Source organism: Amblyomma mixtum, chromosome 3 (assembly GCF_055824585.1).
Source record: "Amblyomma mixtum isolate Tamu chromosome 3, ASM5582458v1, whole genome shotgun sequence".
Lineage (NCBI taxonomy): Eukaryota > Metazoa > Arthropoda > Arachnida > Ixodida > Ixodidae > Amblyomma > Amblyomma mixtum.
The window spans coordinates 218,226,647-218,244,093 of NC_143014.1; the positions used below are offsets into that span (position 1 = coordinate 218,226,647).

Genomic DNA, 17,447 nt, shown 5'->3' on the forward strand with positions numbered 1-17,447 from the left:
ATTTGTAATGTCACCAGAGAAACAAAGAAAACATTAAGAATGATATCAACGATAAGACGTTTCAAAGTCCATTTTCAGTGACCAATCTTACAGTGTATGATTTTTTTTAAATCATTAAATCTGCACTCCTTTTTTTATTTATTATTATTATTTAAAAAATTTTGTTCTATTTTATTTAACTTTTAACGTTTTGAGCACTTGGCAGTATTGGCGAATCCCCCGCATCGGGTATGCGCCATTATGATCTTAAGGACAACAACAAAATGTCCCACAATGTCCTTTTCACGCTTTTGTTTTTCACGTGACTGCAGGACACCAGCCTCTGCAGCTCCTCACTCCTCTACTATAGTGTATACTGAACTGCACGCTATACTGAATATACTATACTGTATAGTAGACTTCTGTACTTTTCTAACTTCTTGCCTAGACGAAGCCACTCGGGTGTGCTGTCGGGTGCTTCCATTCATCGCCTGGGATACTACATTTGGGAGAGGCCGTCAAAGGTTCAACTGAAAAGTGCCCTTGATTAGGGGATCACACAATCCGTGTGGCCACTGTCACTGTACTGTGCGGTCCCCGTCCGTCTCATCAGCACTGTTTATGGTTTAAAGGGCCAAATTTTTGATTGCACGCACGTTTTTTTATTGTTTGAAATGATGCAATAGAAGTTAGTGTAGATGGCACACTCGGTGGTATTCCGCTACGACCGCTAAATAATTTAAAGATGAATTTCTTCATGCTACTTCGGTTTCAGTTCGAACGGCAGTGGTCGTGACGTGAGTTTAGGTTGCCTGAGGCTTGAAAAAAGACCGCAATATAATCGCCGATATATAGATTTAATTCGCTACAGGGCTTGAACCAACCGGTATCAAAACTCGGTATTACGACAAACGATGTATCAGAGGTCAGTGCAGATTTAATTTTGCCTGACGTGACCTAAAGACTCGTTAAACGCCACAAGAACGTTCGATTGCTGAAACTGAAACCGAAACAACACCGGAGGAGAAATTCAATTACATATTTTTAGTGTTCCTAGGCAAATACTAAGTGGTAGTCCATTTATTCTAATGTGTTGAGCATGATTATAAAGGAGAAGACGGGCGTGCAAAAATTTGGTGTCAATAGTCCGTTAAATGCAATGTGTTTATTGATGATGCCCCTCGTACTTCAGTACTGTCATAGCACAAGAATCCACGAGCGCCGAGTTGCAGCGTATGAGAATTTCAAAGCGGTTTTTTCCTCGTGCATTTTTCTTTCGTATAATCACTGCTGTCGCCTCCAGCTGACCAGCGTGCACGTCACTGATTGCGTGCTGCTGTCACTTACAGAGAAGTGGGTTCGGGCTTGAATTGCTCTCTGCCTTTTTGCAGCCCCGCGCCTAAACCTTCTCCCCCGGGAGTATTGCGGAGGTTGCGCATGGGAAAGTCCGGGTTAAAAGACGCTTCAAATTTGGCTTCGCTGTGGCTCCGAGATAGGCGTTGGGGTATATAAGGACTTGTGAACGATAACTGCCAGTGCACCTACTGGCTTCAAGGGGTCTACCTGAGAAAGTAAGTGCCCTATTGTTTCTGTGTACTATTGTCAATTTACCGCTGCTCCGCCGAGGCAGTTGAAAAGAAATATAGAAAACAACAGAACAGATAAATGGAATGTTTATAGTTAGCGAAGATTCGGCAGAATAAAGGTGGAGCAGTTTTGTGAAGAATTGCGCTCTCCTGATTATAAGTCTTCCGGATTATAGCCACGTTGAAAACTGATTCCGAAGTTAGGGGAGTTTTACTAGAACGTCAGGGATGTGACGAATGTTTAACTCCGTTTCAGTAGATGAGGTAAAGAATACCCCACGCCCCCCTTTCCCCGTGCTTCCTCCCATAGATCTCTTTTTTCTCCTATCTTTAAGGACAGTTTTGATAAAATTGATAGTTATGGCTACGGTAGCGAGGCGAAACTTTTATGTTGCTAGGGCAGCCTTGACCAAAAGGTGCCATTGCACAAGGTTTTCCTCCTCTACTTAAGGTGAGGTGTGAAGGCATATTTCCCAAGCTTTTCATCCCCGATAAGCTCAGCACCATCCCATAAAAAAGCGTGTACCTAATGCATCACCGGTGGGCACCTGGCCGCACAGGTGATCGAATCTAGCGTCTCCCGCAAGCAAGACGGCTCTTGAAACCTTCTATGCCATCGCTGCGGTCGAAGAAATTTTTCTTAAACGTGTGCGACCGTGTTCGTACATAGCAAAAATGCACGTCCTTGTAGTTTCAAAGCCATTCTTCACGACATACTTTATCTGGCGTATACATGACGCCCTTTGTCGGCTCACCGGGGATGGCGTACTATTAATATCTATACTGATGCGCTCAACCGCTACGTAATCTAGAAAATCCTTCTGATCCATAAGTTTCCGAAAGTCGGCTCACTCGTGGTTGAAAGGGAGAAGGAAGAGGCAGTGTGCCTATATTTATCGCAGATGTTCCTTTGTGAACCTGTTGTGATACGTTTGATCCCGTATGCAGCATTCACAACGCTTTCGATCAATTGCAGATAACATCATCCGGAAAGGAAAGATGAAGCTGCTCGCCGTTGCCTTTATCTTTGTCCTGGTTGCCGGTGAGTGCACTTCATTAGAAAAGAACGCGAATAAAAAACCATCCGAGAAAGTGAAATGTCTGCTCGTCCGGGGAAATTCGTACAATCCGTTCAGCCACGTACGTTAACTGTCACCGCACGCGTATCGCTACAATTGGCCTCTGGACGGAGGAGGCAGCTGTCGTAGTTCCTTTTAAAGCCTACATCAATGATCCCTTCTTCAAAACTAATGGAATTGGTTACAAAGTATATCTAGTTTTTAGGATGGCACAGCCATTGAGACGCGCTGGCAAGCATCGCTGCTCAATATTGTTGATTATTTTCAAGTCCTACCAATGTTCGTAGCTTGAAAACGATTAAATAAGTCACTCAATTTCATATTTTAGGGCTCTGAAGGTAGACAGCCCGTTTTATACATCCATGATGGAACTGTTTGAAATAGAACGTGCAAAACGTTTCTCGCAAAATTATGAGAAAATTTGTTTGGCTCATCCATTGGCCCAAAACTTCAGCCCCCCCCCCCCCCCCCCTTTCCTCAAGTATAGAATCTATGTTCATGTGTGCCAAGGAAAATTCTGAACTCGTAATTGCCTCTGTGTAGAGTTGGCTGGCTGGCTGGAAACAAAAGTCTTCGACTAGAGGCAGGTACTCCTGGAATAGAGGCCGCCCCGGTGGTTGAGGGGTTACGATGGTCGGCTGCTGACCCCTAAGACGCGGGTTCGATCCCGGCCGCTGTGGTTGAATTCCTATGGAGGCAAAATTCTAGAGGCCCGTGTACTGTGAGATGTCAATGCACGTTAAAAAGCCCCAGGAGGTCGAAATTTCCCGACCCCTTTGCTACTGAGTCCCTCATACCCTGAGTCGCTTTAGTACGTTAAGCCCCGCAAAACCAAACAAAACCAATCCTTTGATTGGCGAGTTGTCGGCAGTATTTGAAATTTTCTTTTGTCTTGTTCCTTACTTTCGTAGTGGCCTAGTTCTAATTTATCATTAAGTCCACAATTTTGGCGACCTCTGCAGTATACGCGAATTTCGGAGTCTCAAAAAGAAAAACAGTTCTCGGACCATTTGAAAAATTATGAGACCCAAAATATTCACTGAGCTACGCATCTGTGAAGCAGTTGTGTAAAAATTTGCGGCGTCGAATTATGCGCATTTAACATTTATTGATCAATTTTCATGGGGAGCTGAGGCTCTGGAATACTTTTTGAAGCAACTTACTCTTGCCGTCAGGCAAGCGGGCCGCTGCCTGAAGAATAGATTATTAGAGCATTCGAATTTCTTAGCTTATTCACGGGGGAAGCATCTGCCTAAGGACTGTAAGGCCTGGAAGCATGATGACCAAGTATACTCCGCTTTTTGGCAGGACTAAGGTGATCGGACGTGCGAGGGATAAGAAAGAACGCGAAATTATCGAAGGTTTGGAAATCCCGACATTAGGGCCTGGCAAATGTGTTAGGGACGCGTCTATCCGCTTGTACCGCAAGGAGTTTGATTTTCTTGTATTGACGAGATGATTGAGCGTTCTTGCCTTTGTGTCGTTGTGCATGCCCATGCAATTGGTTGTTAAAGGAAGGAGGCGTTGATGCAATAAACCAGTTTTAGCCTGCGCCTGTCCCGTGCGCTTTATCTCTTTTGTGCGGGCTTTTTTTCGGAGTTATTTATTGTTCTTATTGTCAGTAACCAAAGCTGGAAAAAATGTCAGAGTGCGTAAGCGCGGGAGTTGTCCTCTTCGGGGGAAAAAATTGTTTCTGCTTCGAAATATTTTTTGAGGAGAAAAATAATAGCAGATCCGCCCCTTCTTTCCAGTCATGTTGATTTCATGCTACCGACGCCACTAAGAGATATGTTCCTCGCTTCTTCCTTCTCGGCCGCTGCTCGTGAGGGCGATCTGGGGATAACTTCGCTGTGTATGTCTTGATTGCATCTCTCGTCACCCAGCGCTGTTTTTCACCCTCGAAGCAGCCATCATAATTTCCGCAGGTGTGAGAGGCGTCCCGGTTCGACTCAGCCGCTGTGGTCAATAAAAAAAATAATTTCTTACAATGGCAAGAGTACCCGTCTAGGCGTTCCTCGGTTCATGAAAACAAAAGTAATGTGAATGAGCTTACCGTGGAACTGCGAAATAAGCCGGCTGAACAAGTATTGGTCCAGACCCTGAGAAGTGAAATAAAGGTTATGAGGAGTCAGACTCTGCGTAACCTAATGGTTATTGCGACTATTAGCTGAAAGTAGGGTTAATTCCAAAGTGTTACATTTAAGCGTTACAACTAAGGGCAAACTCACGATCATGAGCAGTATGCCCTCTATCCTGAGATGGATTGGTCAAGGAAAAATAGCAGTAATGATGCTCAACCATTGTGCACTACAGACTCTCTGAAATCCTGTCCGTTTAAGTAGTAGCATACAGTTGTGCAATGCTAGAACCAAATTAAACTTCAACAGCACAACAGACATGACCGTATGCAAAAGTAACAGACCTACAACAATTCTTTCTGGCCTTAGGAAAGAAACGTTTAAATTGAATGATAGTAGTATCTTTGGCATGCAACTGGGAATAATCATTCCACTTAGTGGCATTCCAGTAAAGAAATGTGGCATCTTAGCGCTAGATCTGTAAAATTTATTTTCTCGAACCAGTTACCAATTGTAAGGAGGGATCCTCGTTACCTAAGCTGTGTAGTCAGCGCTCCAGACGCTGTCAACACTGAGCACTATTGTTAGGTTCTTTGCAATTTTCGCTTGTAATTTATTTCCATGCTCGTATTCGATTCTAGATTCTGAGTAGCCACCTACAGCGCGCTGGCCAAGATTCACATTATGCTCCGTCATTAGTAGAGAAGCAACCCAGTCGCTATGCTATCTTCCTGAGCGAGAAGATAAGAGAGTTGCTAATCGCAATGCGAATTTCCCGCCAGAATGCGGTCTTTGAAAATTTTGCGAACCAATGAACATTCAGTATTATCCTCATGCTACGGTGTACTGTTGCGATGAAAAGAAACACGAACAGCGCAGCGTGATGGCGCCGCGCTGTTGGCCTCATTGAGACAGTATACCTAACAAGATGCAAACGAAGAAGATCGTTCCAAATGCGCGAATTAAGCAGTCTTCTCTCGATCAATTCTTAATGAGCGGCAAAAAATTATCATCTTGATATTCTTCACAGGACTTGTCAGCACTGCCGATGAAGAGGACAAGCTTCAAGTGCCTCTCGTCAGAGTCCGTAAGCAGCTCTTCTTTCCACAAACTGTCGTGCGAAACCTCGATGTGCTTGCCTGAAAATGGTTCCTGGGCTATATAAAAAGCCGCTCCGTTGCATTTATAACCTTTCGCCACAAGACTGGCTATTGCTGCTAATTAATATATAAAAGTTGATATACGTTCGTAAGCAGTGAACCACAACTTCTACGCAGTCCCGCCAACTATAGTGCGGCCCTTGCGCAATACTGAGACAGCTCCAGCACAACTTTACGAGAACCACACTGTGGCTATGAATTACGCAACAGGTCCATTAAATTTGATCTACCCCCTAATGGATCAGCTTATTGAATTTGCCCGGAATTTAGTCGCAGATCGCAATAAAAAACCGACCGGAAACTGCATAAACGAGGAGTACAAAGCGTCAGAACTGAGCTACTCGTGTCCTTCAGAATTTCTACGTTCTACCATGCCATCATTCAGTGACATCAGAATAGTAAGCGGGCCACGAATTAGGGAGGGCCAGAAAGCCAAACCAGGAAACCTCAGTTCTTTACTCAACAGATTTGATCGCAAACGGCGCTTAAGTGAGAGATTTTCTCCAAAAAGTAGACACCTGAAATGTTTCAACAATCGACACCTCCAGGAAGATAAGCTAATTTTTGCATTCCGCTGAAAACGGACAAAGTAGCAGTCATAGACAGAAGATGTACATGAACGAAAGGAAGGATCTCAGCGGGAAACACAAAGGGGACACATTATGGACACACTTGAAGCAGGAGAAATAAAAACAAGATGGGTAAAGTATGTCGTATACCTATTGGTTCAAAAATGAAAAGAAAGAGCCCTACTCTCCGGAAGAGTTAAGGACTGGCGATACTATTCCTGCTGGGAAGCTGTTGTGATGTAAGCATTTGAAGCTAACTAACTAAGTAGTTACAAATTTTTAGCTTTTAACCACTGATGGTAAGGTAGAATTTACAAGTGGAAGGTTGCACAACAGCACATGACACCAACTGTGGCAGGATATTCGAGCCTGCAGGTTTGTTCGGTGCGCACCCCGAATGTGTTGCAGAGTTCATAGGCCGGACTAAGCACGGATTCACGGAGTCTAATGCTAGCTGCGGCAGCAGCGAATCAACGCTGAAGAAAAGGCGAGATTAAAACAAAACTTGTATCAGTTCACATTATGACATAACATGTAACTGATTTTCGGTGCGCGTTATTCAAGAAATCCGAGGGGAGTGGGGTTATAAGAACTTACCCGGATACCTCCACTACGGCGTCTCACGCGCCTCAGGATCATTGTTCAGAGCGCGAATGTATTGAGAACGCTGCGGGAAAAGGTCAAAATACGTGCGCCACGAGCCTCTCTGTTTTCAACATTATATGCCGGGAAGCACCCACTCAATGCTCCTCCAAAAGACAGCGCTGAATTCACGCAGCCACCGGCGCTATCACTTCGTAAGAGCGGGTACAATCCGGGCAACTTCGGGGTTTACCGTGTGCGGTTCAGTAAGTTATAAAAAAAAAAGTTGCTGAAAATAAATCGGCCTGCTTCCCATCTTCCTTGCTTTGTGACTATCCCAGCTGGCTGCATTTTTCGCGCTTTTTTCGGTTGTGAAGCGGTCTAACATTTCTTGCTGATATTAGGTAAATTAGGACCTTGTTACTAATAGAATACCTCTGCGAGGGCCGAGAAATCCGGAGAAAACTTCATCGGTTACTCTTGGGCGAAACAAATTCGCATATGTCTAAAATTTGATTAAAACAGGCTAAGTGTAATCGCTGTGAATACCTCTATTTGAACATAAATGCTGTTCATTGTATAGACGTGCTCAAAGCAATATTTCAATGAACTTTTCAGAAGCACCAAACATACTGTTATACCCAGGAATGCATGACTACAGCTTTTTTTTATGCATGACCTTCAGTGAATCTCTTGCTTGGTATGCGCTCTGCAGAAACCTAAAAAAGTGTGAAGTGAATGCATGAATTTTCCTTTCGTCCTGTAGGCCGTAGCCATGGCTGCCCGTTCAGAGCATATCAGTGCGACGGCCACTGCTTGGGAAGGCGCCACCGCAGAGGCTATTGTGGCGGCTTCCTCTCTAGGACCTGCATCTGCAAGAGCTAGTAGTCCACAAAGAACGACGCCTTTCTTCGTTGCCCAATGATGGCCTCCACTTGTAGGAGAATTAGGAAGTCCTTAAAAGGAAGACGACTGTCACGCCACACCGAAGCCCTTTTAACCAATGGCGGTCACCATGAGGCGTTTTTCTGTGCTGGTAGATGCTAAGAGAAACAAGGAAATTGTAGCAGTTTCATTACGATACCATGGCTTTCCAAGATCGGAATAAAAGTTTAAACATGCTTGAGCCTTTTTTTGTCAGTATTCGTTCATATTTCTCCAAGTGTCGTCCCGTCGTGCGCCTGCATCCACGAGGTAATTCTGCTGGAATGATCTTACTGGTTAAGCCAGTAAAGCCTTAGTAATCTAAACTGATCCCAATATAAAGCTACTTTTATTTCGAGTAGTAATAGAAAATCTGTGCTATTATTAGAAGCAGACGCTGCAAGATAGCTTTGGTACGTACTATAGCATTGTCGGGTACTCTCAAAGCTTGGCTTAATTTGTTATTGGCCGAGAACGCGCAAAGAAGTTCGTGACAGGTGTCATTAAGTCCAGCGCTTCCGCCACTTGCTGCGCAATAAAGTACGTTCCCCAAGCGCCTCTCAGTTTTTCAGAGATGCACTAGGAGCCCAAAGCAATCGGCTCATGAGAAATGAATTAGTTGCTGGGTCTGAAACATTCCCTCTAAAGTTGAAAATTTAAAAGTTCGGTATTTTATTTTTGTTAATTACAAAATCAGGTACATTTAAAAGCATGCTGGACTCGGTCCCAACGACAGATTACATTGCCCAAGTCGAATTTCTTTTATGCACATTCTCGTTTTTTAGCACGCTAGCTGAAGCAGCCTTGACAAAACCCTCAGGACTATTCGCGAAGGTAATTACTGTGAGTAGAGCGGCTAGGAAACCTTATCACGCTGCTCACTTTTAATCAGCATAAAAACAAGTCTAGCGTCAGTGAGGGCGCTTCGGTGGCTCAATGGAAGATAATAAAGCTATGATATTCGCGGTCGATTAATGCCCATTTGTGGCCACAAGCAAACTTGTTTACAATCATTTCTCTCCTCGTTAACGCGAATAGCAAGCACGCCGTCGGAACAGAACTGAGGAAAATATGGAATTGAAATGTTCTAGTTGGGCGCGAAATTTCGAAATGTGCTCGTTCAACTTAAAGTGAAGAGTAACTTTGAACAAGCCGCCTTGGTGGCTCAGTGGTTATTGCGCTCGGCTGCTGACCCGTAAGATGCGGGTTCGTTCACGGCCGCGGCGGTTGAATTTCGACAGAGGCGAAATTCTAGAGGCCGGTGTAATGTGCGATGTCAGTGCATGTTAAAGAACCCCAGGTGGTCGAAATTTCCGGAGCCTTTTCCTACGGTGTCTCTCATAGTTTGAGTTCCTTTGGGACGTTAAACCCCATAAACGAACCAAACAAAAACTTTGAACAGTCCCGTACTGCAATTTCTTACTGACATTTCTTGAGAAACCATGTGGTTTACCAGCTTCTTGGTGCTAATCGTAGGCTAAATGTCTGAAGCTAGATTCATGCATTCCTTTACACGTTAAATCAATTAGGGGCTGTGGCTATTCTCTGCAAAGCGCGATGCCTTATGCAACGATTTCCAGCGTGCCAGCCTTCTATTAACTGAACTTACATACAAAAATATGTGTTAATCGCTGGCCTGCTTTCTCTGCTGTGCAGCATCATGGACCTCGAACACAAGTGCAGCTGCATCCGTCTTCATGAACTGTCAAAATGGAAATGATAAAATTTATCATAAAGGGGCATCAAGGTGATTCAAATGCCTGTGGGTCAAATACATATGTGTCTCGGAGGTCGGACTGGCTGTCTTTACTTTCAAGAATCAGTTGCGAAAGGCGATATATTTTTTTAATATACGCCTCCCACCCCCTTCGCTTTCCCATGTATTTGTAGTTTCAATAAATTTACGTTAGAGACGGTCTTGCCGAAACTCTTCTCAGCAACTCATTGGTCAGGGAAATAGTAGTCTTAGCTGCTCTTCGGATCAAGTACGGCCGTCGCTCAATCACGTTAGGCAATGTAAAGGTGGTGTGGTGCCTCACTGTTTAATACTAATTTCAATGCCGATGCAGACGCCCTCCGGCACGAACGGTCGAGAGCAGTGGACTGAACAGTGCAAACTTTCCATGTTGACGTATTGATTTCGAGTTAGTTTTTAAGAAAGCCGTTTGCTACCTGCTTTGAGAACCTGCCTGCACGAACGCACTGCCTTCCAGCGAGCACAAAAGAGTTCTATTTCGGTTATATATGTCCACTGCTGGAAATATGAGTTTCTGCATCTGACAACAACAAGTAAGCCGCTTCGCTGCCCTTGTAGTCAAAGCCGAAACAGCCTTGTACTTATTCGCACTCCCACATGCAACCTGCTCTACGTGCCAATGGGTTGCGTTTCGTGCCTCGTGGCCTACCCTCAGGGGCAGATTGATGGGTGAGTCTTGAAGGAGGCGATCTAAATTGCGCCATTCGTTTCTGGTATTTTCTGCTTCCAAAAATGGGGTTCTTCATAGTTTTATCCCCAAAAGTTTGCCCTGCCTGCCTTCTTATATCCGCAACTGCCACCGTTTTCATCGCGTGGTCTAGTAAAATGGCTTGGTGGCCATGATCGACAGCTAGATCGGAAAGCAAGAAAACCATGTAGCTGCAGCCTAACAGAAGATTCGTGACCAAAAACGTATTAAGAACAACTTAAACGTACTGTTCTTATTTTCGCTCTCACAAACCGAGCTTTGAGAATAGAGCCTAAGGGAGACGCTTGAATATGCGCTTATCACAGTCGCAGGTGTGTTAAATGAAAAAAACTAATCCCACACTGTTTTTTGCGGCACTACTTTTTTCTGCGCAGTTAATCATTTCTGCTTTCCACTTCACATCGCATAAATAACGGGCCAAAGCTAATCTTTTTATTCGGCTTAGTTTGGTTTAAGGGGTTTAACGTCCCGAAGCGACTCCGGCTACGAAGGAAGCCGGAATGAACGGTTCCGGTGAATTTACACCATCTGCGGTCGACTCCCTCTTTTTTGGCAGCAACGGATTTCACTGAAATTTCAGGGTAAGTACATTGCATATTCCTGGTCAACTGTGCCAAATTTCGCAACCGGGCGATGTTTTATGTAGCGCAAATTAATTTTAAACTTTAAATCTCGTGGTATTATTCGTGGTGCTTTGTACAGGGAACCTTGCATGCGTGACGTCACAGGTTGGGGCTCTGGTACATATATTCGCTCTGCATTTGCTGAAGTTTAAAACTTCTCGCTTTATTTTGGTAGCTCAAAAAAGAATGGTCAAAACAGACGCTAACTGTCGCTAGTTAGCCAAATAGTTGTGGGGACAGCATCCGTGACGTCATAGGTAGGTATGTCCGGAAGTCATAGTTCGGACGAAACAGTTTCGGTTCCGGTTTCCTTGCTTTTGGCATTTTGAAATAGTTCTACTCGGTATTTTAAACAACATTTTTTGCACCGTTGAGTGCGGACTCTTAAGAATCCAGTGCGATAAAGAACTCAAAGTGTTGAAAAACCCCCGTGTTTGCCGGAGTACACGAACCTCTAACATTTCGTAGGACAAGAAAAAAGGAGGGACACACACCACACCGCTGGACTGGCAGTTGTAAGTCCAGCGGTGTGGTGTGTGTTCCTCCTTTTTTCTTGTCCAGCGTCTGTGTTCCGCTGGTTCCACCCTGACTCTAACATTTCGCCTCCATCAAAGTGAGACTGCCGCGATGGGATCGAAACCGCGCCTTTCGGATCAGTAGCCGAGCACCACAACCAATCAGCCACCGCGCAGTGTCAGGCGCAGTGTCGCGTGCACGACCAAGCATGAGCACCGATATGTTAACTGTGCCACTGATGTGGTATACCAGTTCCCGCTGCGATGCGGCAGTGCATACGTTGGCCAGACGGCTCAATGTGTCAACGATAGGCTGCGACAGCACTATCGGTCCTTGAAACCAGATAATGGCGCCAATCTGCCGAGTCACTGCAGGGAATGCGATGGCTGCTACCCACAGTTGAACAAAGCCACTATCATCGGAAGGGGCAGGTCGAGGCTTGAAAGGGAGATTTTAGAAGCGGCACACATGAGCAAACTTGGGCTCGATATGTGTGTTAGTGAGCCTTCTGTGGCGCTTTTAGATAAAGAGACCCGGTTTCTGTTAAACCTGTGGCAGCCATCTCCTTCGTTTTTTGTGTTTGTTTCGATTTGTTTCTTTAGCCATCTCGCGTGTTTCGAGTGTTCTTATCTTAGTTCTGGCAATGTAACGGTGTTGTGTACGCTATGCGCAGATGCAACCTTTGCTGCAATATGTTTTTCTCAATAAACTTCAGTTGCTAGTTACCGCTCGTCCTGTCTTCTTCTCGTTATTAAGTCTCGTCCAAGTTCGCGGTTATTCCTCCTCTCCAACATCACATTTATTAGCTTCCCAAATAGCCCAGAGTATCTTATAAAGGCAGCTTCTATTACACTGCTAAAAAACGGGAATGCGCATAAATTCGACTAGCGCAGTGTCGTAATCTGTTGTTGGGGCCGACTCCAGCATGCTTTTAAATGCACCTTATTTTATAATTAACAACAACAAACTAGAGAACTTTTTAATTTTCATCTTTAGACGAAATGTTTAAGACGCAGCAACCGATCAATGTCTCCTGAGCCAGTTGCTGGGATCTCCTAGTGCATCTGAGCACAAGTCAGAGGCACTTAGGGAACGTATTTTATTGCTCAGCTAGTACCGTAAGTGCTGGACTGAATGACAGCTGTCACAAACTTCTTTGCGCGTTCGCGACCATCAAAAGCTAACCCGAGCTTTGAGGGCGAATGATAATGCTATAGTTCCAAAGCTCCCATGAAGCCTCTGCGTCTAATAATGGCACAGATTTTATATTATTGCTCGGAATACAGATGGCTTTATATTGGAATGGGTTTAGATTAATGAGGCTTTAAGCTCTTAGCCAACAAGAACTTTTCAGCAAAAAATTTTTGTGGATTCTGGTGTACGACGGGACTACGCTGGAAGAACCATGAACGAATACTGAAGAACAAGGCTTGAACACGTTCAAAAGTTTTATTCCAGTCTTGGAACACTAGAGGTTCTTAAAGGAACTGTTACAGTTTCCTTGTTTCTCTTAGCATCTACCAGCACAGAAAAACGCCTCATGGTGACCGCCATTGGTTAAAAGGGCTTCGGTCTGGCGTGACAGTCGTCTTCCTTTTAATGACTTCCTAATTCTCCTACAAGTCGAGACCATCATTGGGCAACGAGGAAAGGCATCGTTCTTTGTGGACCACTAGCTGTGGCAAATGCAGGTCATCTTGAAGGTACCGCCACAATATCCCCCGCGGCGGCCGATGCTCTGGCAGAGTCTGTGGCACTTGAATGGGACGGCCGGGCAGTGAAAGCCACGGCCTGCAGGACAAAACGAAAATGCATGCATTCACTTCGCACCTTCTTAGCTTCCTACAGAGTGCACACAAAGCAACAGATGTACTGAAGGTCACGCATGAATGAAAGCAATAGTCATGCATTCCTAGGCATAACAGTAGGTTTGGTGCTTCTGAAGAGTTCATGAAAATAAAGACGTTCCGGTATAATTTCGCGACTTGGTTTGTCGATGAGACACCTTGTTACCTCCGTCTCTTTCCGATATGCTCTAGAGCATGATAGGAATAAAGCGCAGGCGACATCCAGCATTGTGGACACAATACCGCCAGAAATTCTACTTAGCCGCGCCCTTTATTTTATAAAGAAGGAGCGGCTGATCTGGCGAGCTGGTATTCCTTGATAATTTTCCAACAGCTCTTCAGAAACAGAATCAGGGAACTAGAGGGCTCACAGGCACGGCGCGACCTGGGTTTGGCAGCTCTTTGTTCTGACCCACGGTTGCTCTGGCACATAGATTTGCGTGATATTTTTTAGATATTTGTCGACCATAACCTGCATAGTGCTCTCTGCTACCTTGTAAGAATGCCAGTAATTAAAAACATGCTTCTCTGGACGCATTACGCATCACCTGATTCTCCCTATACAATTTTAAAAGCTACCTAGGGTCGTCCTCACAAAACAACTGGCGCTCTTTCCACTGCGTTTGGGTTCGTAAAAATAGCTTAGTTGCTCTATATTAAAGCAGGACAAATGCTTTCTTGCGGCAAAAGCTTTCCCTTTGCCTGGTCCCTGCCTACTCTGGAATGATATGCTTGGAGAAATGGTTATGGCCAGGCTACCTTTGCGGCAATAAAAATTCTAGGAGACACTTAAGGTCCGCCTTAAGGGTATGACTTGATAGCGTCATGGTTTAATTCCGATGTATGCAGAAGGTCGTTCTCTTCTATACATTCATAGATGAGAGCCGCTGCGGTGGCTCAGTGGTTATGGCGCTCAGCTGCTGACCCGAAAGACGCGGGTTCGATCCCGGCCGCGGTGGTCGAATTTCTATGAAGGCATAATTCTTGAGATCCTTGTATTGTTCTATCCCGGCCACGACGGCCGAATTTCGATGGAGGCGAATTTCTAGAGGCCCGTATACAGTGCGATATCAGTGCACGTTAAAGAACCCCAGGCGGTAGAAATTTCCGGAGCCCTTCACTACGGCGTCCCTCATAGCCTGAGTCGCTTTGGTACGTAAAACCCCAATAAACCAATAAAACAACCTTGTACTGTGGGATATCAGTGTACGTTAAACAACCGCAGGTAATCGAAGCAGAAAATAATACCTCCTAATTGTTCTGTTTAAGCCAACCACTTTCGCTAGTTTAAAACTATGCTCCTGTTGATGATGTCAGGTAAAATAAAATGAGCCCCTCGCTGCACCTTCTTGAATTGAAATTTGGTCTGTAAAGACAGCCTCAGTGCTTCAAATATGTACGCATGCAAGGAAAATAAGCAAGCTAGGGTTCTGAATTGACCTAGTGGATACTCGGTCAATACATGGAAGCTAGCGCAAAAACACACTAACAGTAGCGTTGCGACAGGCCACACGCTAGTACTGTCGCAGTCCTAGCCTGTGTCCTGACGCATCTCTTGTGCCCGTGTGTTTTGCGCCAGCTACTATGCCTGGAAAGCAGGAATCTTGTTCTAGACGTGATGAGATAAAATCTGTATGCTGTATACAGAACATTAATCAGTGAAGCAAGACTTTCAACTGGCAGCACCGAAAAAGTGAGAACCGCGTCACAACATTACGTACCCGAGCTATAGCAGAGTGTTTTGCAAAAAATCTTTAAATTTGGGCAGCTTGCGAATACAGTGTACTAAATAATTCCGATATCGGTTTTCTGTTCGCTTTCGAAAGCAAGGTTTTCAGAGTGTTTTTGAACTATTACTTCATCAAGAGTGAGACAGCTCACTCTTCATTAGACCACAAACGGTACAGATAAGAAAATACAAGCTGGTAATTGTTTCATTTTAAGCTTAAAAGCTTGAAAATCTGATGGTGAGCCTCTCGAGTGCGCTTCAGTCGACGCAAGCTATCATCTGCACGTCCTACGAACCACCATGTCATTGCAATAGGAGCATTGAAATGAGAAATTATGCATGAAAAACATAAGCTGTAACAGGTATGCTGCTTGCGATGTGCTGCTCCCACTCCACTTTTCCACCGTACAGTGTTAGTGATTCAATCGACAAGATTCGCATTTACTTTAATATCGGCCGCCATTCTACAGCTATTTACTTTTGAGTCTATCAAGCATTTTGATGACATTGAACTGGTATGAAAGTTGGTGGCCATATTTACTTGAGGAGTCGTGTCCTCTGGTCAACATACAGATCTTGCTTGATTTGAAGCTTGAATTTATTTCTATTATGATTTGCTGGGAGCGGTTTTATTTAAAGTCAAGTTACTTGCGTCCAAAAGCGTTGACAGAGATTCTTCAGCGGCCATTAGAGCTACTGAAAAACATTCCTCTTAGACACCGTTCCAACGCATTAATAATCAAGGCCAAGATATCACGGCATTGAGTGTTCGGTAAAGCCTGAGTAACATTAATTACAGAAAATCCGACTGTAATGAGACCATCAAGCCACTGTGGCTTGGTGGCCTCATTTCTTGCAACACATTTGATGCTTTCTGGACACTCAAATTAGCGTGCGCAGAAAACTCGCGCAATTTCAGCGTGTCGAAGGAATTAAACAATGACAAACAATTATAGGGAAAGAGAAAAAAAGCAATTCCAAAAAGCAAGCGTACTTGAAAACAATCCTGCCCTATTTGCGCGTTTAGTGAAAGTGCGATTCGCCCCACCACGCCTCCAACTTTCAGCAAGAAATAACCTTTAGCTTATCAAATACAAGCACGTCTGCACGCTCACCAGGATGTTTGGTGGTACGAATTTGATAGCGTGACACCCCTCTCTCCCCCCGCCCTTTTATTTTCTCGCGTCTGCTTACAGCACACGAAAGTTATTCTTGAGCTCTATTCAGACACTCGAATTGCAGGTTCACTTTACAGTTCTCTCAAATATAATGATTTCGCCTCCAAAAATGTAGTTTCAAGTTTGACTAATTGCGGATGCTTTCGTTGTTTCAAATTCGCATTCTTTAGAACAGAGAACAAGCGAGCCACACGACAGACGTGCAATACTGCCACTAGGAACTATTCCATGGAAATTCTAAGATTACAGAGATCTAGATACGGAAAAGAAAACAAAAAGTAATGTTCACGTCTATGCTTAAACGTCTTTCCATGAGCGACACTTGATAGATGTTCGAAAAAAGGTAACACAAACCCCAGCAAGGTTAGTAACGATGTGAATAGTCTTACCGTCTGATGTAGTAGAAAGGCGAGGAGGTTGCTTTTGACCACGACAGGCGAGGGCTTTTATACTCGGCATGTGGGCGAAAACCGCTTGGCAGAGGAGATATCCCGGGTTTTCCCAGCATGATACCGAGAGCTGCGTGGACACTTCAAGCTCTCACGTTCAACTTTATCATGATATCAGGGCTGAATGCGGATGCGGGCCAGACGTTCGCGTCAGCTAACAATGAATGCCCTGGGTGCGCCGAAGAAGAGGCAGGTCATGTGATATTCACGCCTTTGGCGTGACAATCCTGTCACGCAAGCGAATTACTGTGAGGATTTATGTGGGAATGCACGTTAATGGCTTTAGCGCTGTGGATGATGGCAAAATCAGTACGTGTTATGTGACGCTCAGAGATGTCTTGAAGAGAACTTAGAGGGTGTTTCGGCTGAGGCATTACAAAATTTCTAAAAATAGGCTTTTTGAATTAGAAGAGAGCTTTTTTCGCCACAACATTGTCAGCGTTGTAGTACGTCAGAATACAGGTAAGATATGGTAACTAGCAGGCCCGTTAACTGACATTGAATGGTTAACTTTTAAATGATTGTTAGCCTCCTTAATTTTTTACTCAAACCATGGTTTCGGCCGGGAGGGCCAGTTGGTTGCTGTCCACGGTGTATAAAATCTTTACTAAGCGTTCTGGAATAATCTGCAATAGTGCGACTGCGCTGCCAACGTTATGCTAGAAAGTGGCTACAAATCTACC

At 44.5% G+C, this 17,447-nt stretch overlaps 4 protein-coding genes across 10 annotated transcripts in view; 1 reads left to right on the forward strand and 3 right to left on the reverse strand.

Annotated features, from left to right (window-relative positions):
* Nucleotides 1-4,744, reverse strand: part of LOC149353698 (4 kDa defensin-like) — a 39,948-nt gene extending 35,204 nt beyond the window's left edge. The window contains exon 1 of the mRNA XM_089582740.1: nt 4,698-4,744. The gene's annotated coding sequence lies outside the window, so the exon portion shown is untranslated. The remainder of the gene's footprint in view (nt 1-4,697) is intronic.
* Nucleotides 1-8,151, forward strand: part of LOC149353695 (defensin-2-like) — a 77,628-nt gene extending 69,477 nt beyond the window's left edge. For 2 of the 3 annotated variants that reach the window (XM_089582732.1, XM_089582733.1), the window contains 3 exons: nt 2,542-2,607; nt 5,753-5,809; nt 7,800-8,151. In XM_089582732.1, the coding sequence (XP_089438858.1) occupies nt 2,542-2,607; nt 5,753-5,809; nt 7,800-7,918 (242 nt within the window). In that variant the 3' untranslated portion in view covers nt 7,919-8,151. The remainder of the gene's footprint in view (nt 1-2,541; nt 2,608-5,752; nt 5,810-7,799) is intronic. The other variant, XM_089582734.1, reaches the window with a different exon arrangement.
* The window catches only part of LOC149353699 (4 kDa defensin-like), a 27,152-nt gene extending 10,362 nt beyond the window's left edge, over nt 1-16,790 (reverse strand). Inside the window, exons 1-2 of one of the 5 annotated variants that reach the window (XM_089582735.1) lie at nt 16,705-16,743; nt 4,698-4,743 (exon numbers count right to left, since the gene is read on the reverse strand). The gene's annotated coding sequence lies outside the window, so the exon portion shown is untranslated. The other 4 variants (XM_089582739.1, XM_089582736.1, XM_089582737.1 and 1 more) reach the window with 4 other exon arrangements.
* Nucleotides 12,992-17,447, reverse strand: part of LOC149353700 (defensin-1-like) — an 18,338-nt gene continuing 13,882 nt past the window's right edge. The window contains exon 4 of the mRNA XM_089582743.1: nt 12,992-13,352. Coding sequence (XP_089438869.1) covers nt 13,234-13,352 — 119 coding nt within the window. The 3' untranslated portion in view covers nt 12,992-13,233. The remainder of the gene's footprint in view (nt 13,353-17,447) is intronic.